General features: G+C 41.4%; 1 protein-coding gene across 3 annotated transcripts in view; it reads left to right on the forward strand.

The window, feature by feature from the left end:
• Window positions 1–26,942, forward strand: part of PRDM10 (PR/SET domain 10) — a 100,942-nt gene that overhangs the window by 14,645 nt on the left and 59,355 nt on the right. For 2 of the 3 annotated variants that reach the window (XM_053900258.1, XM_053900260.1), the window contains exons 2-4: window positions 20,957–21,144; window positions 23,417–23,581; window positions 25,580–25,639. In XM_053900258.1, the coding sequence (XP_053756233.1) occupies window positions 21,076–21,144; window positions 23,417–23,581; window positions 25,580–25,639 (294 nt within the window). In that variant the 5' untranslated portion in view covers window positions 20,957–21,075. Of the gene's footprint in view, window positions 1–8,976; window positions 9,103–20,956; window positions 21,145–23,416; window positions 23,582–25,579; window positions 25,640–26,942 lie in introns of those variants that run through there. The other variant, XM_053900259.1, reaches the window with a different exon arrangement.

Genomic DNA, 26,942 nt, shown 5'->3' on the forward strand with positions numbered 1-26,942 from the left:
ATTCTGCTGCCTACCTCTATTCATTTGCCCATGCTGCGTATTTCCTACAAGTGAAATCATTCAGTATTTGGTCCTTTGTGACTAGTTTCTTTGACTTAGCAGAGCACTTTGTACCTGGTCCTATCAGACATGCCATACTACAGTACTTTCCTTACTGGTGGCCACAAATAATTCCAGTTTTTTTTTTTTCCTAAGTTTATTTATTTATTTTGAAAGAGAGAGAGAGTGCAAGCAGGGGAAGGGCAGAGAGAGAGAGAGAGAGAGAGACAGACAGAGACAGAGAATCCCAAGCAGGCTCTGTGCTGTCAGTGCAGAGCCCGACATGGGGCTCAAACCCATGAACTGTGAGATCATGACCTGAGTCGAAACCAAGAGTCGGATGCTTAACCAACTGAGCCACCTAGGCACCCCGTTTCAGGTTTTTTTTTTTAAGATTTTATTTTATTAAAAAAATTTTTTTAATGTTTATTTGTGTGTGTGTGTGTGTGTGTGTGTGAGAGAGAGAGAGAGAGAGAGAGAGAGAGAGAGAGCGGGGGGGGGGGGCATGAACAGGGAAAGGGCAGAGAGACGCAGAAGGAGACACAGAATCTGAAGCAGACTTCAGGCTCTGAGCTGTCAACACAGAGTCCAATGTGGGGCTCAAACCCACGAACTGTGAGATCATGACCTGAGCTGGGGACAGATGCTCAATGGACTGAGCCACTCAGGCACCCCTTATTTATTTTCAATGTTTGTTTGTTTGTTTGTTTATTTAGCGCCTGTGTGCACCCGCGCACCAGTGCAAGCGCAGGAGGGGCAGAGAGAGGGGGAGAGAAAGAGAATCCCAAACAGACTGAGAGCTGACAGTGCAGCTCCCATGAATGGGGCTTGATCTCATGTACCATGAGATCATGACCTGAGCTGAAATCAAGAGTCAGACAGTTAACCAACTGAGCCATCCAGATACCCCAGTTCTTCCATTTTTGATAAACACAGTCATCAGATAGAAGAGGAAATGTTTTCCACAGTCTCATGTCTTTGGGATTGCCCTCACTTTCCTACTGAGGGAGGCAGCCAGCCAGGCCTTGAGGGATCAGATCCTGGGCAGAGGGGATGTTTATGAAAATGAGCCCAGGCTTGCTGCACCTGCTTTTCCTCTTGGACCATTTTTCAGTTCTTGGGATGTATCAGGAGTCTCAGAAGCTGGTTGGAAGGGGCTTGCTGAGAAGTCTGAGAGGCAGAGAATCCAAAGAGCTTTAGGTAGTCTCTTGGGACTGGAGAGATAAAGATCCGAGTTGAAGGGAGTCATAACAGGAGGGCCAACATTTCAGAGGCAAGGAACACACAGAGAGGTGAGCCTGAGACTAGCACTGGTTTTCCTCTGAAGGTATTCACTGCTAAGCTCTGCTGGTCAAGGGGCTAACAAGCACAAAAGCAACAGAACAGAAGAGCATGGATTTTGGTAGTCTCACATTGCTGGGGTGATAGAAACTGGAACTCAGGGCCCAGCAAGGACAAACCTCCCTAGGTGACACCTCAGAGTCTCTGCTGCAACTCCCAGAAGGTCAAAGCTAGGAGCAGACCCAATCTTCTAGTTTCATAGACTGCAGAACAGCCAGGGGTCAGCTCCCTGGGACTCAGTGCCCTGTCCTCCTGCAGCCTGCCATGGGATGGATGGATCGTGGAGGAAGATGGTAGCTGCCTGTGGGAGAGGGCACCATGAGGCTTTCAGGCGGTGGTGGTGTCCTGTTCCTTGTTCCACCGCCTTTACTGTGTGAACATCCCTCAAGTCGGATGCTAATGATTTGTGCTCTTTTCTGTAGGCCTGTGATACACTCTGCTGCTTTGAGGTTCCCTCCTAAAATCTTGTGAGAGGAGAATAGAGGACTCCTGACAGACTCTCTTTGAAATTGCTTTCAGGTTTTACCAGCCAACTAGCTATTCTTTGTAAAAAGGAAAAGGCAAACATCAAGGTTTAGCATTCTTTAGAACTCACACTGAGTGGTGGTTCCTTTTGAACCCTCAAGGATTTTAATGTAGAATTGTGGGCTCAGACCCCCAATAAGACTCTTAGCCAAGGTTTTTCTTTTCTTTGAGGAAGGAGGAGGACTCATTGCCTGGTGGGAAGATTTCTGCATGGGAAGTAGAAGGGCAAAGGGACAGATAAATGGAGGGGGAAAAGAAGGCCAAGGTTACCATTTCAGTTCTGCTTCATACTGCTTGATACACTTCATTCCTTGCTTGTTTTTGTCATCCTGTGTTTTTAATCTTTATTGTTATTATTACTTTTAAACCTTAGTTCAGTTCTGTTCTGGTTACACAGTGTTGTTCTTGATGACGGCCAGAAACGAATTAGGAAAGTTTCTTTAGGATATATTCTGCCATGGTTTTTAGACTGTAACACATCAGCCTTGTAATATTAAAAGTGCAGCTTATTCTGAAATTTGCCTGCCATCATTGCTCATTTACCCCATTTCGGAAGTTTTTTCTGGAGTTTTTTTTTTCCAATGGCATAAAATTTTACCTGGAGGGGCACCTGGCTGGCTCAGTTGGTAGAACCTGTGACTCTTGATCTCAGGGCGGTGAGTTCAAGCCCCTTATTGGATCTGGAGCCAACTTGAAAAAAAGATAAATGAATAAAATAAGATTTTATCTGGCGGAGTTTTTCTGCAATCTTGAACTTTTCATTATTTGCTTCACTGTTAACACTTGTAACAAATGTTAAATGTGAATGGTGTCAGTAAAAATACCTGGAGGACCCCACTGTTATCACTTGTCAATTTTTTATCTTTACCCTCAGACCTCTCTGGTGATACGGAAATATTCCAAATCCATAACAGCTTACTTAGAAACACTTTTTACCTTTGGAACCTAGTCAGAGGCTTGTTGTTATTACATTTTAAGTTTGTTGAAAGCTTTTATGAAAGCCGAGTTTCCCTCATTATTTTCCCCCCTGCTCGCACCTAACTGGCTTCCCTGATTATTTACTTTCTCAGAAACCCTTAGTTCTGTAGGCATATTTTCCCTAATTAACATTGTGTTTATTTTACTTCATTGTGGAATTAAAAATAATATTGTAGTCCTGTGACTCTGCCCTCAAGCATGGGTTTGCAGTAGCCCTTTAGCTAGGGCAGGGGGGCACAGTAGGGTGGGGCTGAGCCCTGGCAAACAGAGGGGGCTCAGGCTGACCAGACCCACGGCTGGGCAAATTATGCCACCTCTCCCTGCAGTCATTTCCTGCTCTGTGAAATGGCACACAGTGTGGCCTTAGTCTCTTCCCAGGGTTGAGGTCAAGAGCAAATCAACAGCGTCTGTCGGGGCGCTTGGAACCTCGCTGGACGAGGTTCTAGTATTGTTCTTTTAAACGTCTCATTTCTAGTTTTTCTCAATGTTCCCAATTTGTTGTGAATTTTTAAAATTGCGACACATGGGGCGCCTGGGTGGCTCAGTCGGTTAAGCGTCCGACTTCGGCTCAGGTCACGATCTCGCGGTCCGTGAGTTCGAGCCCCGCGTCAGGCTCTGGGCTGATGGCTCAGAGCCTGGAGCCTGCTTCCGATTCTGTGTCTCCTTCTCTCTCTGCCCCTCCCCTGTTCATGCTCTGTCTCTCTCTGTCTCAAAAAAAAAAAATAAATAAATGTTAAAAAAAAAAAATTTAAAAAAATAAAATTGCGACACTTACGTGACAGCTTGTTTATTAGACTTCCTCTTCCCAGCAAGATTGGAGAATTTGTGCTGAAATTTGTATAATTTTGGGATTTGCCCATCGCTACTTGCGCTACCAGTCAGTTCCTGTTCCTCCTTTAGAATGGAGTCCAGTACTTTTTTCTTTTCTTCCGAGTTCCGAAATGATCTCTCCCAGAAATCAGTTAAATGTAAAACCTCTACTTGCCATTCTAAGTGAGTGAACATAACAGAAGCCCTTTATTTTCACTTCACTTGGCCTAATTTTATAGCTTTCGAATTTCATACTACACCTCAGTCATGGAGTGGTTAGCAGCTGTTCAGAGCGCTCGTTTATGACTCTGTACTGTTGTTTTCTGAATGATGAAGGTATGGGTTTTAAACAACTTCATTGGGTTGTTGTGCTATTAAATTGATTCACAAATTGATAAGTGGTCATTGCTTACACTAGTGACTATGGCACGGAAGGCACTCAATACACGTTAGCTATCCACATATCCTGTCCCCAGGGTTGGCCCTGTGCACACTGCGCCCCCGGGCCATGCCCCGGGCACAGTGCCAGAACCAGAGGGCTATGGTTAACAGTAGATGCTCCCATGGCTGGTGGGATAGGGAGTTTCCCAAACTTTGCATTAAAAAACATGGTGTAAAACCCAAGATGAATCAGGACAGGGGGCTGAGATCCAAGAAATAAATCTAGAACCAGAGTCAGGGAGTTTGTGGGCTAGGAAACCAGGATGTGAGGGAAAAAAGGAGCAGTTGAAATAGGTCCACAGGGCGGCCTGTACTGACTGGGCCTTTAATAGGAAAGTGAACTGAACTTGGCTTCCTTTGTACCCTCTCACCCACCCACCCTGCTCCCCCTAAAATGAAAGTCTCAGAGGTCTCTCTTGTCAGGGAGGTATTTGTACCAAAGAAGTGGGAAGAATGAGACTAAGGTTGGACAGGACGTTGGCAATAAGAGCAGTCACTTCTATTTATTGTTCACCTACTGTGTGCCAGACACTTAGGGGGTGCTTTATATGGCAACTATCCTGCTAGAAGAAAAGAACAGCTAATTGGCTGTCAGGAATTCCAGAGACAGGTGTATTGGAAGTCAGCCCCTTTGACCTGAGCTGGGAGTGATTGCAGTGGTGACCTCAGGAGTGCAGGGTCAATCTGGCTGGACGGAGGCCATTGGAGGGCAGGGTTCATCCTGGATGGGAGAATCGATTAGGGGCCCCGAGTGACCATGGTGTTTCTTCATGGTCCTGATGTAAAAGGGACCAGTAGAATCCCATGTCCAGCATGGTGGAGATGGTTGACCGTTACTACTGCAGCCATATGGTGTATTTTTATCTTAATTTGTTTTTGTGGTAAAGTATACATAAAATAAAATCTGCCGTTTAACCATTTTTCAGCGTACAATTCGGCGGAGGTTAAGTACATTCACAGTGTTGAACAACCATCATCGTTACTCATTTTCAGAACTTTTTCATCACCCCACACAGATACTTTACCCATTAAACAGTAACCTGCCCAGAACCTGGTAACCTCTCTTCTACTTTCTGTCCCGATGCATTTGACTATTCCAGGTACCTTGCCTAAGTGGCGTCCTACCATATGTGTCCTTTTGTGCCTGGCTTATTTCACTTAGCATAATGGCTTAGAAAAAAAAAATTTTTTTTTTAAAGTTTTTATTTAAGTCATCTCTACACCCAACATGGGGCTTGAACTCATGACCCTGAACAAACTGAGATCAAGAGTCACATGCTCCTCCTACTGTGCCAGCCAGGTGCCCCCTTGGCATAATGTTTTTAAGGTTCATCCGCCTTGTAGCATCTGTCAGAATTTCCTTCCTTTTTAAAGCTGCGTAGTATTTCATTATATGTATAAACCACGTTGTGTTTCTCTTTTCATTTGTTGATGGCACCTAGGACGTTTTTAAGAGCAGTGTTCTGGGCACTTTACCAGGGTCCCATTTGTTCCCAAAAGGTCACTGTACTTAGTAGTCTGAGAATGGTGGGAGCCTAACAGGTGTCTCCTCCCCCAAACCTGACTGTAACTGTTGGGCATCTTTTACCTCAGGAAATCTCTAGCACGGGAATAATCTCATGTTCGGTTTCCCTTCTAATTCTTACCCAGTTAGCTCAGAACAATCAGATTCACTTTTTGTCTTTGGCTTTTCTTTCCCTTCTCCTGCCCATCCCCGCTCCCCCCTGCCTATTTTGCTTGTTAGTTATTCCTTTCTTAGATTTCTCTCCACCCTGACTGTTTATTCCTGTGTTTTCCTGCCTCCTTTCCTCCCAGTCTTATCGCTGTCTTCTGGAATACTCATATCTCCTTCTGTTTCCTTGTTGCTTTCCTCTCTTTTCTTCTTTTCTTGCCTTACTTACTCCCTTCTCTCTTTCCCCCAGTTAATTTCTTCTTGCTCTACCATTTTTAATTTATGGCTCAGAATTGACCCTAATTATTACCTCTTTCATTTAACACCTAAAGTGCTGACTATATTCTAGTGTTCTACGCACTTTGCAGATATTAGTGCCCTTAAACCTCTTTACACCTCTACGAAGTAGATCCTGTTCTTGTTTCTGTGTTATATACGATGACATTGAGCCACAGAGAGGTTAGGTAATTTGTGCAAGGCCAACCGTTGGTGAGGGGTGGAGCCAGGATTCGAACCCAGGAGTGTGGCTCCAGCTTATGGGCCTGACCCACTTTGCCACACTGAATGGCGTTCCCTAGCTCACGGGCAGAGGGGTTTTGTAGTTCATGGTCAAGTTAGACGTAAACAATGCTTGTCCCACCAAGCTCTAAATGTTTACAGGTGCCATATCCAGAAGTCTCATTGTAGCAAGGGCGCAGGGGCACAAGAGCACCTGGCCGGGGGTCCCAAACAGGGCACGCTGCTCACAGCTGTCAGAATCCAAAGGCAGAGAGAGCAGTGGTGGGGAAACAAGAAAGGAATTTATTTCAGTGAGGCCAACACTGGGAAGATAGTCCAGTGTCTCAAAGACTGTCTCCAAAGTGCCAAAAATAGTTGCAGGTTTATATAAGGAAAATGTGGGGCAAAGCTGGGTGGGCACGTGCAGGTGGGCAGGAAAGGTCAGGTCAATCATTGTCTTGGGGTCAGTCACACTGAGTCTTGTGTCTTGCTGGCCCAGGGCAGTCCTTACTTCTCGAGGGGGCAGGTTCGGTTCCCATCAGGGAAGGTTATGCTCTCAGAGCCTTCCATCCTCTACAAAAAAGAACCCAACTGGAAAGTTTAAGGTCAGAACAGAGGCAGTCAGAGTCTGTTTTCATCATCTTGTATCTTTACAGGAGTCTTTACAACTTTTATCTTACACTATTTGAACCTGTATTTTTTTCAAGTACCATGATTTTAAAAAATCATTTAATCTTAATTATAAAGGTGAAAAGTATTTTGACAAACTTATTTTCTAAAGAGGTAACTGATTTTCCTTAATACATTTAGTTTTGTTTTCTAGCTTTGTTTAATCACTGACATCTGACATCATAACATAACAGATGGTTCCTTAAATTTTTATTTCAGCTAAATTTATGTTATTTCAATTAAATTATTAGTAAGTGAACTTTTTTATTATCCAGGGAATCAAAATATAGTACGTAACATAACTTTAAAGGAAATATACAAAGCATTGTCCATCAATTTAAATTATCACCGTTTGGAGTGTAATCCATGTCTAAGTTGCTTTTTGTCTTCTACTCATCTTTACTGGGAAGGTTTCTCTAACTGGGGAGTCAAGGACAATAAGCTTAAAAAAAAAAAAAAAGGAAAGCTAAGATAAACAGTTTTAGGCAGTGTAAGAAATCTCTGCCTAAAGCATCTTCTAAATCTTTTCCACATTCAGTCCAGTGGGGGCAGTGGGGTGGAGGGGTGGAGGGGTGAGAGCCCTACAAGTCACCGGCTCTGCTTTTTGCGCTCTTTATTTGCTATGTGACTTGAAGTGATGCACCTAATCTCTGGTTTTTCAGTTTGTCATCTACAAAATAGAAGTTGCTCCAGATGGGTGGTTCTCAAACTACTCCCCGCCACCCCGCCCCTTCTGGCCCAACCCTAGTGCTCTACAGCTGTACCAAGGTGTTCTTTCTTTTAAATAAAAATAAAGGGTACAATTTTCTTAGTTTTGAGTTTTTACCACATGAAATCTCATTAACCTTTTGTTGCTGTTTCTGTCAGTTGTCTTAGCCAGCACTAGGAGGCCACAAAAAAGTGGCAAAAAGAAAAAAAAATCGGGGAAAACTTGGAACCCTAGTCCTGCTTAATTGATAGGTCTTTCTTTCTTTCTTTGAGGAGGGGGAGGGGGAGAGGGAGGGGGAGAGGGAGCATCTTAAGCAGGCTCCATGCCCAGTGCAGAGCCCGACATGGGGCTCCATCCCATGACCCTGGGATTATGACCTGAACCAAAATCAAGAGTTGGACACTCAACTGAGTGAGCCTCCTAGATGCTCCTATTTGATCATTTTTGAAAAAATTATAAAGTGAGGTCAGATGTGATTTTTATGTAGTTTATGTAATGGAGTTATTTGTGCTGGAATCATAACACAGGTGAAGTGTTCTTAGTTTATAGGATGAGAAACAGTGTAGAATAGTGGCCAAACACACGAGCTCGGCAGCAGGATCACTCAAGCTCATATTGAGCTCTCCTACTTACTCTCACTAGCTCTTACTAGCTCAGTTGCCTGGACAAAGCATTTTACCTCTTTCTCAGTCCTTCACCCATAAGGTGGAGATAATAATATACCTACTTCATGATTATTGTGAGGATTAAATGAATCAATGCATATTAAGGTGCTTAGAACATGCCTAGCACATAGTAAGTATGTTACAAATGTTAGCTATTGTTATTCTGTAACAAATGTATTAATATCTAATGGTACTCAGCCAAGAACATTGATTTCCCGAGCTCTGTCTTTTAAACGTATTTGAGAGCCAAGGGCCTGGAATTTCTCTTCTTGTTCTGAAATTCTGTTATTCTATGTCATAGAATTGGATTCCTATAATCTTCTTGCTCCCTTTTTATAACTTAGTGCCTTACTGAACATGTTTTTTCTCTATACATAGAGTGAACTCACTTTTTTCATTTATCAAGTAGAATCTAATCTTAAATAGGGCTTTAGAAGGGTTTCCTTTCTGTTTCTTGACGTAAAGGTGTTTTTATATTACATACATTAGTTACAATTGTTATCTATCATTAAATACCTAATATACTTTATTCTTTGTCCTTAAGGCTGAAGAATCTGAAGCTCAGAGAGAGTAAACAAATTGTCAAAAGCTCTAAGTGGCAGATCCAAGATTCTAAGCCAGGCTATCTGACTCCAAAGCTTGCCCTGCTAGAAATACAGCAAATCTGAGTTCCTATTCCAGTTGCTGTAGTGTTTATGGAAACTAATTTAAAGCAAGCTCAAGCAGCTCTCCTTTAAGTGGAGACTAATTTCTATGTGAATATTCTATTTTTTTTTTTTAATGTTAATTTTTGAGAGAGAGGGAGTGTGGAAAGGTCAGAGATGGAGGGGGACAGAGGATCCAAAGCAGGATCTACACTGACAGCAGCGAGCCCAGTGTGGGGCTCGAACTCACTAACTGGGGATCATGACCTGAGCCAAAGTTGGACGCTCAGCTGATTGAGCCACCCAGGCGCCCCTCTATGTGAACATTCTTGAGGAATGATCTTTTTATACAAGGGTCAGCTGAAGTCACCATGTAGCTGTTCATACTCATTCAAAGAAAGGTGAAAGATCGAACAATGACCATAAGCAGTTGTTTGTGTATCAGGTCAGCGAGCCTCTGGGCCCAGCCACATTCTGCTTGCCCCAGAAGAACCTCTTGTCTGTGCACACTTCTGTCCTCACCCCGAGGGGAGGCAGCTAGCCAGTCTCCTGCCTGGCCTGTGGCCTCTCTGTTTGCCACCCAGCCTTCTTGCGCTACCTTGAGGATTCCTCACCTCTGGCAGCACCGGGCTGGCTCCTGTGTTCCTGTGTGGCAGTGATAATATAGGTACAACGTGGGCAGTGGGAGCTCAGGGAAATATTAGGGCGAGATCTACACAAACACTCTGCCTCCTCCTCCCCTTCTGTGGTGACTGGTCCCCTTCTGTTCCCCTCATGAGCCCATCCACAGCTCCTTCTCCGGATTGAGACCCCGCTTCCTCCATTTTATTCCTCACACTTTTTATGTGCATTTTGCAAATCTGTCAGTCTCCCTCTAGCTTCTTTCTATGGTGTGTCTAGTGTTGGATTTCAGGGAAGGAGCCAGCAGTTTATGATAATTAGTCAGTTTGTAATGAGCCAGGAAAGTTAATTTGTAAGCGCACTGTCTGCAGTGTGGGACAGCTCTTTCCGTATGAATAATGGTGGCATATAAGGTGCCAGGCCAATACAGAAACCGCTGTTGAATTCTTAATGTTTCTGAGTTTTAATAATGTACCAATAATCCTATGGAATTTAATTTCCCTGTGTAACAGCATTTTCTTTTTCTTTTTAATTTTTTTCTAGTTTAAAAAATGTTTATTTTTGAGAGAGAGAGAGAGAGAGAGAGAGGGAGAGACAGAGAGAGAAAGAGAGAGCACATGTGTGGTGGAGGTGGGGGGAAGGGCAGAGAGAGAGAAAGAATCCCAAGCAGGATCCGAGCTGTCAGCACAGAGCCTGATGCAGGGCTTGATCCTGTGAACCATGAGATAGTGACCTGAGCCAAAATGAAGAGTGGGACACTCAACCCACTGAACCACCCAGGTGCCCCAATAACTATGTATAACAACATTAAAATTTTTTAAAATGTATTTCTTTGTTTATTTATTTTGAAAGGGAGAAAGTGTATGTGCAAGTGGGGGAGGGGCAGAAAATGAGGGAGAGGGAGAGAATGCCAAGTAGACTCCACGCCATCAGCACACAGCCCGATGCGGGGCTCCACCCCACGAACCCTGAGATCGTGACCCGAGCTGAGATTAAGAGTTAGACGCTCAACCAACTGAGCCACCCAGGCGCCACTGTATACCAACATTTTAAAGTGAAATTGTGTTTATAGTTCAACCCTTATCTTAGGTACACATCTACCTTTGAAGGCAGACCTGTGCCTTGTCTAACACCTCTACATTCAGGTGATGAAGTGAGAGTCTCTCAACTTTAAGTCCTGGGCAGTTCTGGAGTAGTGGCTTCATTTAGCGCTCTAGGCCCAGTGGTGGTGGGAACTAGGCTGGTGGATGATGAGGGGGTATGGCTCAGGGGTGAATGGCAGGATGGGAACTCTAGGAAGTAGGAGGAGGGCAGGCATTTGGGGAGGCTGGGCACAGTAGCACGCTCCATTGACCTGTTTAGACCCAACCTTATTAGTGAACTGGCTGGAACAGCAGGCATGTATCTTTCCTTCTTCCTTCCCCTTACTCTTCAGTGTGGTCAGTCTTTTCATGCAAGTATTACTGGGATGAGCTGGGAATTGGGCCGCCTGTCTCCTCCACCAGACTGTGAATTCTACAGGAGCAGGGTTTTTGCTCACCTTTTTATGTGTTTGATGTTCACAAAGCATGAAAAAATATTGCTACCATTTCTTGAATGTTCATCATTATGCTATGTTATCCCAAGTGTTACCATGTTTTATTGAATCTAAGATGTCTATGGTAAGATACGTAATTGCTTTATGTATAGTTACAAAAGAAAAGGCCTTGCCAATTAAACTCTGATACAAGTGCTTTTGCCGCTTAGAATTTTTATTGTATACTTACTGAAAGAGCTCTTGTAGATTTATTTAAACGTGGATTTTTATCACATTGCTCTTATGCACACATAAAAGGGAAAATGTAAGTGAAATAAATTGATTAAGGTATTCCCCCAATTTTATCACCTCCAGAGTCTGACTCTTCAGAATCTTTTCTGACTCAGAGTCATTGATGTATCTTTGTGTCACCAAGAGTGTTGGTGATGCAGTATTTCTTAAAAGAAGGCATACTGTCTCCAGGAATCCCCTCCAAGCAGCTAGTACCCATTCTGGGAGTTTTAATCCCAGTGTTTTTTCACTCGATCTGTGGCAGGCTAGTGTTCCCCGTATCCCAGTAATAACAGTGCATATTCATTGCCATCACTGTCTCCCCAGGTCCTATCGGCCCTTGGTTGTTAAGGTTATATTCCCAGTGATGAATATTTGCTTCCCTAATCAGATTTATGCTCAGCTGCTGTTCCCATGCCTTTCAGTTTTAATGCCAAATTATAGTGTAATCTTTTTGAAGACATTTAAAATGGCAGTTAGACTCAGGGTGTCCAGTGTTGACAACATCATGACTCAGTGAAGCGAGGACAGAGCTAATGAATGGCTGTGAGCAAGGTCACACGCAAACAGGCAGTGGCATCCACATCCTGACTGCCACCTGGAAGATAGTGACCACAGGACACAACAGTTGTAAAATGGATTCAGAAGTGTTAAAATGTGGGGAAAAATGCACTATAGGCTTGACAAAATATAGATTGTTAATTCCAACAACAACCATGCTGGGCAGATCATTTGGATTTTCAGATGAGAAAACTGGGGATCAGTGTGTGGCTTATAACGTCAGAGCTCCTAAGCACCTGGTAGATTTGGGAGAGTAGAACCCAGGTTTGTCTGATTATAAAGTTCATACTTTCAACTATACAACATTATTCAAGAAAAGATAACTAGACTAGAAGCTTCAAGGAGGCAAGGATTACTTACTTATTTTAATGTTTATTTTTATTTTTGAGAGATAGAGACAGAGCACAAACGGGGGATGGGCAGAGAGAGAGGGAGACACAGAAACCGAAGCAGGCTCCAGGCTCTGAGCTGTCAGCACACAGCCTGACGTGGGGCTCGAACTCACGAACCACAAGATCATGACCTGAGCTGAAGTCTGATGCTTAACCGACTGAGCCACGCAGGTGTCCTTGTTTTTGTTTTTGATACACTGATGTTTCTTTTTTTTCTATGTTTATTTATTTATTTATTTATGAGAGAGAGAGAGAGAGAGAGAGAGAGAGAATGCATGAGTGGGAGAGGGACAGACAGAGAGGGAAACAGAGAATCCCAAGCAAGATCCGTGCTATCAGAGCAGAGCCTGACATGGGGCTGAACCCATGAACCACAAGATTGTGACCTGAGCCAAAACCAAGAGTTGGACACCTAACAACTGAGCCATCCAGATCTTAAGGACCCAGAATTGTACCTGGCATATACTAAGTACTTAATAAATAGTTGTTGAATAAAGTCTTTAGAGAGAGGATAGAGATGCAATCATGTCCTATTTTCCTGGAAATGAAATCTATACATTTTGGACAATGGGTAAAAGCAGGGAAGATGGGTGACAATTTTCTAGACAAAGTGTAGTGTGTAGTTTACCAGTTCTTTCAGGTCTTAGAAGAAGCACAATGGTGAGGAATGGAAGGATGTCCATCGCTAGCTAGGAGGCTGTCAGCACCAGGCTGCTGGACAGCACTAAAGTAGTTCCTGGACTCTTCCTCCCCATCTCAGATAAATCAAGATCAACAAGGGAGGTACCTAGCTGGCTCAGTCAGTGGAGTGTGTGACTCTTGACCTTGAACGTGAGTTCGAGTCCCATGTTGGGCGAGGAGCCTACTTAAAAAAATAAAATATTAAAAAAAAAAAGATCAACAGGACTCTATGAATTGTATAGTTAAAATAAATAAAAATGGAGGGACATCTGGGTGGCTCAGTTGGTTGAGCATTGGACTCTTGATTTTGGCTCAGGTCTTGATCCCCAGGTTGTGGGATTGGCTCTGCATTGAGAGTGGAGCCTGCTTAAGATTCTCTCTCCTCTCTCTCTCTCTCTCTCTCTCTTCCTCTGCACCTCTCCCACACTTGCATGGGCTCTCTCTCTCAAAAAATAATAAATAAAAAATAAATAAAATATTAAAAAATAAGGTTTTTAAAAATAAAAAAGGAAAACAAATCTGAGAAGACTTACTATCCAGGAAATTTGTATATAGGGCATATGTTATTGGATCAATTGCTGGGTTTAAGAAAATACATGAAATGTTTTGAAAATTCTGAAAGTCTTATAGCTCATCTGTAAGATATAAAAGTTGACATATTTGGACACTACTATGTGCTAGATCTTGTGCCTAGAAGTTTTTCATATATCATGTAACCCTTATAATAACTCTGGGAGGTGATTACTGTCTTCATTTTACATATGATGATATTGAGGGCAGACAGTAAGTGATTTGGCCAAGGTTATATACCTGTGAACAGTTGAGCCAGTCTGGGAGCCAGGATGTTCAATTGGGATTCTGTGGATTTTCTTCTGCACTCTGCTGCTTCCCCTCTAAGCTGTTTTCTTTTAAGTTTTTATTTATTTGTTTGAGAGAGAGAGAGACAGATGGTGTGAGCATGGAAGGGGCAGAGAGAAAGGGATAGAAAATCCCAGGCAGGGCCCGAGCCGCCAGCATAGAGCCCAATGAGGGGCTTGAACGCACAAATCGAGAGATCATGACCTGAGCAGAAACCAAGAGTCTGATGCTTAACTGACTGAGCCACCCAGATGCCCCTCCCCTCTAAGCTTAAGTCAGGACTAGACTTTAGAAACCACTTTACACTCTCATTTTACAATGGAGACACTGATACTAGGGGATATAAAGTTACTTAGTAGTGGAGTCATGTCTAGAATTTAGGTGGCTTTTTTCTTAAAGATTTGATTAAAAATTTTTTTAAATGTTTATTTTTGAGAGAGAAAGAGCATGAGCGGGGAAGGGGCAGAGAGAGAGAGGGAGACACAGAATCCGAAGCAGGCTCCATGCTCCAAGCTGTCAGCACAGAGCCTGACGCGGGGCTCGAACTCACAGACCGTGAGATCATGACCTGAGCCGAAGTCGGATGCTTAATTGACTGAGCCACCCAGGCACCCCTAAAGATTTTATTTTTAAGTAATCTCTACACCCAACGTGGGGCTTGAACCCACCACTCTGAGATCAAGAGTCACATGCTCTACTGACTGAGCCAGTCAGGCACCCTTTAGAATTTAGTTTTCTTGAGCAATTTATTAAACAGTAAGTAATTATGGAATGTCACACTGGTGTTTTAAGTAGTTTCGTAGCTACAGAAGCTGAATAGTTTTACAACTATATTTTAAAGAACAAGAACTACCAAGTGAGTATTCTAGGGACTGCTTTGGATTCCGGACACTTTCCGAATTAAAGAGTTCTCACCCTCTTGGGTTCCTTTATTTGCTAATGGTATTCTAAAATTATTGGGAAATGCGACTGTGAGCAGTATTTCACATCCTCGTTGCTAAATTTTATTGGCAAGCTTTCCTACGTGTAGATTAACTATTGCGTTGTTTTGCTCCACATCTGCTAAGTAGTTATTTCCTTTTTTTCTGCCCTTTATCCTTGCCTTGTGTAGCTTACTGGTGTTTTATGCCGTGTAATGCCTACTCCCTTATTTGGGTAAGATTAGAAACAAGATGTTTCAGTCTGGGGCAAATGTCCTGTCCCTTCCTGTTTTGCTTTTCTGCTCCTCTCCTTCCTTCAGGTGCCCTCTTCTCTGAGCCCCTTCTTGAGCACCCATTTGGGACCAGGTGTCCTCTTTTCCCTAGCACACTGGAATTGCTTTGAACACTCCATACAGATTATTGGGTACCTGGCACATGGCAGATCTGGAGTTCCTCTCATGAGCACACACATTCCTTGGCCTGTAAGAACTTAATAGTTGAGATTGGAGAGCCAGACAATTTGATAGAAACATGATTGAATACCTTTTTTTTTTTTAAAGCTAATATGTGAGTGTTATCTAGCAGGCATTGTGTTAATAAGCACTTCACATTTATTATATCATGTCATTCTCTCAATAACCTTATGATTCCCATTTTACAGAGAAGGAAGGGGAATTTAGAGAACTTCTGTGTTCTGTGTGAGGTCAGTTATGTTTCAGAATTGCTACCCAAATCCAGGTCCAGAGCCCAAGCTCTTAACCACTGTGTTCTTGTACTGACTACTGCCTCTGCACAGGTCAGAGGACTTTTCCCTGTGTGTCCCCTGTGCCCTCACTCACCGTGTGCCACGGTTGGAATTTGAAAACTAGTAACAACTTACGAGTCAGACAGCCTCTCTAAATGATTCAGCATCTTCCCTCAGAGGCTTCAAAGGAATTCAAGATCTGAACAAATGTAAAACAGTGTCCAAGTTATTATCACAGTATTGCTTGTAATAGGAAAAGATTAGAAATAACCTAAGTGTTGGGGCGCCTGGGTGGCTTAGTCGGTTGAGCGTCCGACTTCGGCTCAGGTCATGATCTCACAGTTTGTGGGTTCAAGCCCCGTATCAGGCTCTGTGCTGACAGCTAAGAGCCTGGAGCCTGCTTCAGATTCTGTGTCTCCTTCTCTCTCTGCCCCTTCCCCACTCATGTTTTGTCTCACTCTGTTTCTCAAAAATAAATATATGTAAAAAAAATAAAATAATAAAAAAGAAATAACCTAAGTGTTGATCAAAAAGAGATTGATTAAATGAATTAGAATATATTTATATAATGAAGTGATGCAGCTGTGCTAAAGAATGAGGAAATGACATATAGATGTGGGACAATATAAAAGGTAGGGCATTATGTGGAATAAACATAACTTAGAAGAGATGTTACTTTGCATAGAATCAATAGTATGCTGTCATTTGTGGTGGGAGAAGCAGAGAGTATATGTATGTATGTATGTACGTATGCATGCTTGTATGCAAGCCCTGTGTCCAATGTGGGGCTTGAACTCACAACCCAGGGATCAAGAATTGCATGCTTTACTGACTGAGCCACCAGGCAGGCACCCCTCTATTTTTGTTTGTACATGCATAAAATATCTGTGGAAGGATAGACAGAGATTGGTAATATAGGTTACTTCTGTAGAGTGGTTAAGGGATTCCAGGTAGGGAGATTGTCTGCTATATACCTTTTGTGTGTCTTGAATTTGGATTTCAAATAATAAGCACCTTCCTAGAAATGAAAACAAATACAGAAAGGCTTTCAAGGCTGTGTATGTTTCACAAATGTGTGGGATAAGCCTGCCTTCGTCCTTGCTCCATCCCAGTGCCTGGCATAGTATGTACTTGCGTATTTGTGCAATCAATGAACCGCGTTGAGAAAAAGATCTCAAATTCCTGTATAGGAAGGGTACAGCATCTCTTTTGTGGTATGCCTGCTAAAAATACATATCCTGGATCTAACCATGAAGAAACATCAGACAAACTCAAATTGAGGAACAGCCTGAAAAATAAATGGCCTGTGCATTTCAAAAATGTCAAGGTCATGGATGGCTAAGAAAGACTAGGGGACTGTTCCAGATCAGAGGGGATGGGGGGATATGACAACTGAACGCACTGTGTGCAATGCCAGATTGGATCCAGGGCCAGAAAGAAAGTTGTTTCTTTCACCATAAAAGACATTAACTAGACAGACAATTAGCAAAATATGAATAAGGTCTGTAAATTAGGCAATAGCACTGTTACATTGTATCTTCCTGGTTTTGATAGTAGTACCATGAGAAAAAGTCCCATTTTTAGGAAATAGGCACTTATGATTTTAGTAGTAAAGTGGCATTGTCTGCAACTGACTCTCAAGTAGTTCAGGTAAAAAGCAAAAGAGGGAGGAGAGAGAAAGAAAGAATGGTAAAGTAAATGGGGTAAAATGTTACCATTTGGTGAGTCTGAGTGAAGAAATACAGGTATTCTTTCTACCATTTTGTAGCTATTCTGTCAAACTATTAAAAAAGAAATATTTCCTGTATGGAACATTTTGTGATTTTATAATACTGAGCCTTTTATATCCTCTTATACAATTTTATAGTTTTCTTCATGTAGATCTTTATATCTTTGGTAACATTTAGTCCTAGATTTCTTTATGTATTTGTTCCTTTAAAAAAATAACAGGTGGGGTGCCTAGGTGGCTCAGTCGGTTAGATGTCTGATTCTTGGTTTCGGCTCAGGTCATGATCTCACAGTTTGTAGGACTGAGCCCCACAGTGGGCTTTGTGCTGACAGCATGGAGCCTGCTTGGGATTCTCTCTCCCTCTCTCTCTGTCCCTCCCATGCTTACACACTCCCTCAAAATAAATAAATAAACTTAAAAAAAAAATAACAGCTTTGTTGACTTATAAGCCACATATTGTATAGCTTGCCCTGAATGTCTTTTTATACATGCTTAAATGGCACTGTTATATAAGGAAAGTATGCTTTTTTTAAAAACAATAATAAACTTTTTTAGGGTATAATGTACATATATTAAACAAATTTTTTTAAAATGTTTATTTAGTTTTGAGAGACAGAGAGAGAGAGAGGGAGGGAGGGAGCAGGGGAGGGGCAGAGAGAGAGGGAGGCACAGAATCTGAAGCAGGCCCCAGGCTCTGCTCTCGGTAGTGCTGAACCACCCAGCCTAATTTGCACATATTTTAATTGAATAGGTTGACGACTTTTTTTTTTAAGTTTATTTATTTACTTTGAGAGAGAGAACCCTCAAGGAGGGGCAGAGAGGGGGTTGGGGACAGAAGATCCGAGCAGAGAGCTGGATGCTGGGCTAGATCTCACAAACTGTGAGATCATGACCTGAACTGAAGTCAGACACTTAACCGACTGAGCCATCCAGGCTCCCCTGTTGACACACGTATTCCCTCTGTAACTACCCACCAGTCTAGATAGATACAAGATAAAGAATATTTCCATTTATGAGAAAGTTCCCCAAACCCCTTTGTTTGTACATGCACCTGTTGGTAGATGTAGGTGTTGTTTCTAGTACCCTCTGATGGAGAGAAGAGTAGGCTGTATGGGGGGGTGACTGTGTGTGGTGGGTGTGGTTTCTGTGGGGGAAGGCTGACAGTGCTGAGATGAAGCAGGAACAGTCTCCTCAGAAGATCAGAAGAGGCTGCCAGGTGGTTGGGATGTGGCAGTTCCTGTATTCCGGAGTAAGGCCCAGACATTGGATGTTCCCATCTTTTCTTTCTTTCTTCTTTGGGTCTTATTCTGGTTCAGAGGTTGGAGTGTGTACAATCTAAGAATGTGCTTCTTGGCTTATTTCCATTGATAATGGGGAAAATTCTGACTGAATCTGGTCTTCCTTACCTTTGGTTTAATGGTGTTCTGAGCAGTTTTAACCTTTTCTGTTTACGTATGCTACTTTCATGGGGTGGTGGGAGGATGTATATCAGGCACAGTTGCCCTATTAAACAGCAAATCTCACGTGACTCTTAATATGTCAGTGTTTTATCATTATGAAAAGGAAAGATTGATTTCCTTTTTTTTTTTTAATTAAAAGAAAATTTTTAAATGTGTATTTTTGAGAGAGAGAGAGAGAGAGAGACACTGAGTGTGAGGGGAGGGGCAGAGAGAGAAGGAGTCACAGAACCCGAAGCAGGCTCCAAGCTCCGAGCTGTCAGCACAGAGCTCTCAGCACAGAGCCCGACGTGGGGCTTGAACTCAGACTGTGAGATCGTGACCTGAGCTGAAGTTGGACACTTAAGTGACTGAGCAACCCAGGCACCCCAAGAAGATTGATTTCCTTAAAACGCCTATTTTGGAAAACAATACAGTTTCAAGATGCAGAGTTAGTGCATGTTGATGTTTAGTAAGGCTTGCGATTTGTTCATTAATTGCTCCTGTATTGACCAAATGCGAAACAGTCTACATTTGTGTTCACCAAATTGTGAACTCAGAAAACTCAGAAAACTCAGCCCTCCTCGCCTGCCATTTTTCCCTTGTTTTGTGACTTTTATGATTCTGCTATACATTTCAAGTAGGGGGTATAGGAGGTCAGTGTTTAAGCAAGTGTGCAGGGGAGAGCTGAGCTGGGGCCGTGCAGCATTCAGGAGTGCATGTGAACCCATCACTTATCTGTGTTTACCATCCAGGAACTTCATTCTCCTTATCAGCAGAGCTAAGAGAGCTACCGTTAGCTTTTTTCCCCTCTCTATTCCACATTGTTGACCTTCGGTATTTATTCATTCATTTATTTATTTTTTAAGTTAACCCTACCCCTAACATGGGGCTCGAACTCATGACCCCAAGACCAAGAGTCGTGTACTCTGCTATTGAAGCCAGCCAGGGACCCCAGACCTTCAGTATTAAAAAAAATTTTTTTTTGATGTTTGTTTGTTTGTTTATTTATTTATTTATTTATTTATTTATTTATTTATAGAATTTATTGTCAAATTGGTTTCCATACAACACCCAGTGCTCATCCCAACAGGTGCCCTCCTCAATGCCCATCACCCACTTTCCCCTCTCCCCCACCTCCCATCAACCCTCAGTTTGTTCTCAATATTTAAGAGTCTCTTACGGTTTGCCTCCTTCCCTCTCTGTAACTTTTTTTCCCCCTTCCCCTCCCCCATGGTCTTCTGTTAAGTTTCTCAGGATCCACATAAGAGTGAAAACATAGGGTATCTGTCTTTCTCTGTGTGACTTATTTCACTTAGCATAACACTCTCCAGTTCCATCCACATTGTTACAAAAGGCCATATTTCATTCTTTCTCATTGCCACGTAGTATTCCATTGTGTATATAAACCACAATTTCTTTATCCATTTGTCAGTTGATGGACATTTAGGCTCTTTCTATAATTTGGCTATTGTTGAAAGCACTGCTATAAACATTGGGGTACAAGTGCCCCTATGCGTCAGCACTCCTGTATCCCTAGCAGTGCTATTTCTGGGTCATAGGGAAGATCTATTTTTAATTTTTGGAGGAACCTCCACACTGTTTTCCAGAGTGGCTGCACCAGTTTGCATTCTCACCAACAGTGCAAGAGGGTTCCCGTTTCTCTACATCCTCTCCAGCATCTATAGTCTCCTGATTTGTTCATTTTAGCCACTCTGACCGGCGTGAGGTAGTATCTCAGTGTGGTTTGATTTGTATTTCCCTGATGAGGGTTTATTTATTTTTGAGAGATAGAGAGATAGAGAGAGAGACAGAGAGAGAGAGTAGGGGAGGAGCAGAGAGAGGGAGACAGAATCCGAAGCAGGCTCCAGGCTCTGAGCTGTCAGCACGGAGCCCGACGTGGGGCCTGAACCCACAGACTGTGAGATCATGACCTGAGCTGAAGTCGGACACTTAACCAACTGAGCCACCCAGGCGCCCCCAGACCTTCAGTATTTTAAATGAGGGTTACACCTATTTAATGAGTGTGTAGAACATAGCAAGCATGCAATACATTGTATTATCATTATAAATAATTTCTCCATTTTTACCTTTTTGTCCAGGTGTGTTATCTTTTACAAAGCTCTTTTTTTCTCTCTCTCTGTGGTTGAAACTGCAATTTACTAAAATGCATTTATCTATTTAAAGACGTGGTTCCTTTTCTCTCTCTTTCCAGGCACGTTGCAGAGAGGTCTTTCTGTCCTTCATGAACACGCGCGTGGTGGACAGATGACCGTCCCCCACCCTGTGCTGTTCTAGGTGCCCTGGACGTGGAGCTGTCCAGTAGGGGGAAGGATGGATTCCAAAGATGACAGCTCACACGTGTGGTCTACATCTGCAGAACATGAAGAGAATGCTGCACAGGTGAAGAGTGGCCTTTCCAGCTTGGTACTGATAACAGTTTTTCAGCTGGGTACAGTTTGCGGACAGCTACAGAAATTGCAGCTTCTCTGTAGGGATGAGTAGCTGGGAGGGAGCAGCACACAGGACTTGCACAGGAGGAATAAGGAGGGTTTTATCACTTTGAATGCTCCATCAGTGTGAGTCACTATGATTTAGAGGAGCTCTGTGACCCCCCCCACAGGCTTCTCTGCCATTTCTGCAACTTATCGTCATACTTTGTTTCACTGTTGTATTTTATGTTATTGGCACTGAAAGCCTCCAACTGTAGTGTGTTTCTTTTATGTTATCTCCTATAGGGTTTTGATTCTTCACGTGTAATGAAGCACAAAGTATGTCTGTAGAGTGGCTTTTTCTTTTCTTTCAAATTCAGAATGTAAAGGTCTAATTGAAAGTGGTCCCATTGAGTCAACCTCTTTCGAGGTTAGTCACTTACTAAAATGTGGCCATAATGGATGATCACTGCCTTTTGGACTGTGATCATAGCCAGCTGCATGTTCTTTTGAATATTCTTAGCAAAGGCAAATGTCTGCTTTTTTGGTGTGGATTTGAATTTTGGGAACAGTCAGCAGTCATATGGAACCACACGTGGCCAAAGTATAAAACTTGATTTTTAAGCATTGTAATAAATATGCAATTTTAATTCAGTGTTTTGTTAAATTACATAACCTTAGTATTATAATCAAAATCAGGCAGTTAACATTGAGATCCTTAAATATACACATTTCATTTAGCTTAAGTAGTATGACAAATGTTACAATAAATAAAGTTGATCTTCAATACTTAAAAACAAACAAACAAACAAACAAAAAAACGTTCTAGTGATGCTTCTAGTGGAATAGCTGAGAAAACTGTGCTGCTTCTCATAGAAAACATTTTGAAGACAACTTTCATGTAGCTATGCATTTTGGTGTATTTTGTTTATAAACAAAAACGTAGTCCATTCAGAAACAGGGTCCCCATTTGTAGGTAACCAGATAGTAGAGCTCAACACCCCTCATTGAAGTCCCCCTTCTCAGTTGATTCTTTTCCTAGCCAAGAACTCTGATTTAGCAAAGTGCTGAGTGATGGAGACCAAGTTTTGATGTTAATGAACAAATCTAAAGTCACAAAATTATCATGTAGCACTTAAAACTGCAAATATGTTATAAGCTTAATTCTTCCAATAGACAAATTATATCTTCATAGACAATCAAATTTGTGTAGAAACTGGACTAATCACTGAGTATAGAAGTGGAGGTTTGTTTTATTTCTCTGATGGTTTGATTCTGTTTGGTCCCCAGGTTTCTTTCTGGGGATTAGATTTGCTTATTTCATCTTTGGAATCTACTATTCTCCACTGGAGAACACTGGAAGAAAACAAGTTAGTTCTGAAGCCAAGATGATATAAGAGTAAAGATCCCAACCTAACTTCAGTATCAGCACATAAATTATTTCTCTCCCAAAATGTGTACTTGGCCATCTGCTTCCATACCTTCAATATCAGGCATCAGGCTATGTGCCAAGCTCCAGCCTTCAAGAATTCAAACCTCCAAAGCTGACTACTCAGAAAGCATTTTATAGAATTCAGTTTCTGCTTTAGTTCTTGGTAGATAGAAAATTACTTACCTTGGTGATAACTGCAGTAGTTTTCCAAAACCCCTTGAAAGTGCTTGATTAGAATTTCCTTACTGGCAAGGAAGAGTTCAGTTACACTCACTGATGTAGCAAACGGTCACTGACATGTGTCCATATAGACTTGGATTGTGAAAAAACATGTAGGAAAGAAAGTGACCTTGTGTTAATGTGTCTCCCGAAAGGCACTGTTAGTTATAAAGCATGATATTTATGATGTGTTGAGAGCCATTGGCTTTTGAGTTGACATTTTTTTATATTACAGAATAATTTGTATTTTGTATTTTGGTCATATCGACAACCAGGAATCTTCAGTCACATTTCCAGGTTTAGCTAACTGCCCCCTCAGGACTCCCCAAAAGAGATGTCTGCATTGGACATTCGAGGCAAAGAGAGATTTATATCAGTTGCTTAATATAAAGCAGTAAATGATCTGACAACAAGGTCATTGGATCCTGTCTCCAAGTCACTAATAGTGTAGATGAAGGTGTATCAATTCTTCTTTCATTGGGGATGTTTTAGAAATACAACCGTGTACTGTGCTTGGTCAGCCATACAGCTTTGTGAGATTGGTTTTGTTCTACAAGGACACTTTCTACCTACTTGCTGCTTTTTGCCCCAGGTGCACTTTGTTCCTGACGCTGGAACTGTGGCTCAGATTGTCTACACTGATGACCAGGTTCGTCCACCCCAGCAGGTGGTATACACGGCAGATGGTGCCTCCTACGCTTCAGTGGACGGTCCTGAGCATACGCTGGTGTACATCCATCCTGTGGAAGCTGCACAGGCATGTGAAGGATTATTGTTTGTAGTTCGTTTGTTAATTGGTTAACTCACCAGTGACTTCTGTGTTCATTCTCTGCCAGTCACTGTGCTAGGTGTGGTGATGTATGATATGCTTCAGATAAGATTTGTGCTCTTCGGGAGCTTATAACTATCTTGGCAGAGGAAGATGTGCTTTGTTTATTTAAATTAAATGTGATGAGTTAGAGCACTGCCTTCCCATGAGTTCTTGTCCCAGTCACTATTGACTCTCAACTTGTTACTTTTCTTTGTATCAAGAACCAGGTCAAAAATGGCATTTAGTTTCGTATAGCTTAATCAAAGACAGATCAGTGAAAACCATACAGACTATTTCAGTTAAATATGTAAGCAAAAAGTCCTACTAGCTTATTAACTACTATTTATTAATTTACTGATTTGTAGAACTGCGATGGAAGCAAAGGTAAATGCTGCAAATTAGAATTACTTTTATTTCATTTTTTTCTCAGTGACTTGGGGTGTTAGTTTCCAAATGCATGACACATATATATACACGGGTGGGCACCTGGCTGGCTCAGCTGGAAAAGCATGTGACTCTTGATCTTGGGATTGTGAGTTAGAGCCCCATGATGGGTATAGAGATTACTTGAAAATAGAATCTTAAAAAAAAAACAACAAAAAAACCCCCAAACCCCCACAAATATTTAATTGTTAGTTTGTATGTTACCACTTTAGAATGCACAGAGCACTTCTAAATGTATTTACAAAAAAGTTCCATACTTTTATAGTAGAATCCTGGTAATAAAAATTTACCCTCATCCAATATTTAATCAAGAGACTCTAGTCACTCTCAAGAAGAAATAGGGCCCACCTAATTAATACCTTTCAAATTTATATGAAGGTGAAATCACCTAATAGTCAGATGGTACTTTCAGAATGCTTCTGCTGCATTTTAGTCACATAACTATGTTAAAATAAGGTCATATAGTTTATGTAAAGAGCCCAACTTTAGTTTATTACTATGTTACTAAATGTCTGATTATGAAGAGAAGTACAAATGTCTGACTTACTAGAAAAATTAGATGTTTGACTTATGATAATTTTTTTCAGTTTATTTAAATTTAGTAATCTCTACACCCAAGGTGGGGCTTGAACTCACAACCCTGAGATCAAGAGTCACCTGTTTTTCTGACTGAGCCAGGCTGGTGCCCCCCTGACTTAACGATAAGTTTTAAATATCAAGTCTAAGAAATCTTACAACTGGCTGAAATTCTCCTATGTGTACCTCTGGAATCAAAACTCAACTACAGTTCTTATTCCCCTAGGTTTGCTAAAGGCTTGAACAAATTAGAGGAAAGAAAACTTTTCTGGATTGGTGATTTTTTGTGGTGCCCTGGCTAAAATAACTTTGAAGATTTTCCTTCTCTAGTTAGCTTTGTTGTATCATGACCCAAATTATTATGTGTTTATAATGAGAACTTTTCAAAATTATGATTTTACTGGCTTTATCCAGGGATGAATCTGTGGAACATTAAATTCAACTTATTTTCCTTCTCGTTCTTTTTTGCTAATGAGCATGCATTGTGTTTGAAAGATATCCTTGTGTATATACTAGTTTTCTGTGTGTCTGTGTCTCTATCCATTTTCCCTTAATCACGAGTCTCCTCCTGTGATGTATAGTGTCATGTGTGAACGTATGCACCCTTGTTCATGCCATGTCTTTTACGTTTCTGTGACATACCCTTTTAATTAGTGCTGACATTCAACCTCAAGAGAGATTTTGCTTAAGAGTAAAATTGTCCAGTATGTTAGCTAGTTGAGATGGTTAACTTATACAATCTCTTTGGAGCCCTCTGAATGAAAGGCTTTAGCTAAAAGTACGATTACTATCTTTATCTTCTTTATTAATGAAGGATTATTACTAGCTACATGGGAACAAAGCCTGTCAAGAATTTTTCCTGTGCAGGCAAGCTGTCTAAAGATTTATTGATATGTTTTTTGTTTTGTTTTGTTTTTTGCCTAGACTCTGTTTACAGACCCAGGGCAGGTAGCTTATGTCCAGCAGGATGCTACAGCTCAGCAGGTAATGAGTTGTTTTTTTTTGCCTTTTTATTGTTTACTGTTCCCTGGAATGTGCCCCCCTCCCCCACCCTATGCTGTGCATTCTCTGGTTGTCTATTTCTTATGTGTTACAAATGGTCTCTACTTCCTTTGATGAAAACAAAGCAAAACATAGCCCGAACACATTCCAATCAGTACATATTGAAATAGTCTGGTAATAAGAAAATGATTCATCAGGAAAATGTGAAAATTAAGTCTATCAATAAGATATTGATTCAAGTTCCAAAGAATAATCCTGAGTTAAAAAATGTCTCTTTTTGGAAATTTGGAAACATTTTGGTACTTTTCCTATTTTTAAATATTAGGGAAAACATTTCTATATGTAAATTTGATAGCACCCTTTCTTATCCTAGCTTCTGAAAAATTGAGATCCTTCTTGGTTTTCTTTTAAAATGTTTTTTTCCCCTTTTATCCATATTTCTAGTATGTTCTATTTTACTTTGAGGGATTTCTTCCTTATTTTCCTCCAGATTGTGAAACTGGTAAAGAAGGTATAGAAGCTAGATACCCCTCAGTCTTACTGTAAAGGAGCGATGGATCCAAATGGTTTTATTTCCATGTTGGCTAGCGTGACTGTTACTTAGCGGTACTACTGAGTGTCATGAGTGATTATGAAGTAAATTCCCATTAGTAAGCACTTTGTGCATTTAAATTCTTTTAGTAGATGATTCAGATACTTCCATTTGAAATATGAACAGTAGTTTTGTTAATGTTATTTATGAAATCTAGAGAGAATTCTTAGGAGTCTTTGTCATTTAAGTTATAGTTGAATTTATTCCTGATTGATAATAATCTGCAATTTTGTGGTGTCTGTGAACTTGAATGAGAATTTGTCTTAATCTGTTGAGGCTGCTGAAATACAATATGATACACTGGGTGGCTTATAAACAACACAAATTTATTTCTCACAGTTTTGGAGGCTAAGAAGTCTCCAGGTGTCTGGGGATGCCCGTTCACGAGGGCTCTACCTTCAATACCTAATCACCTCTCAGAGGCCCCACCTCCTAATATCATTACGTTAAGGATTAGCTTTCTTTATTTTTATTCCCTGTGTAGCTAATATACAGTGTTATATTAGTTTCAGGTGTGGGATTAGCTTTCAACATACAAATTTTGGGGAGACACAGTCCATAGCAGAGTTATTTTATTTTAATAGTTTTAAAATAATTAGGTATATTCTTGACAAATCATATCCTTTTCTGTATTTATTGATTCCATCAAGCAAGCAAAGGCTAGATTTAATTAGTTTTGACAACTTGGCAGAA

Source organism: Panthera pardus, unplaced genomic scaffold (assembly GCF_024362965.1).
Source record: "Panthera pardus isolate Hobbes unplaced genomic scaffold, ASM2436296v1 HiC_scaffold_12, whole genome shotgun sequence".
NCBI lineage: Eukaryota > Metazoa > Chordata > Mammalia > Carnivora > Felidae > Panthera > Panthera pardus.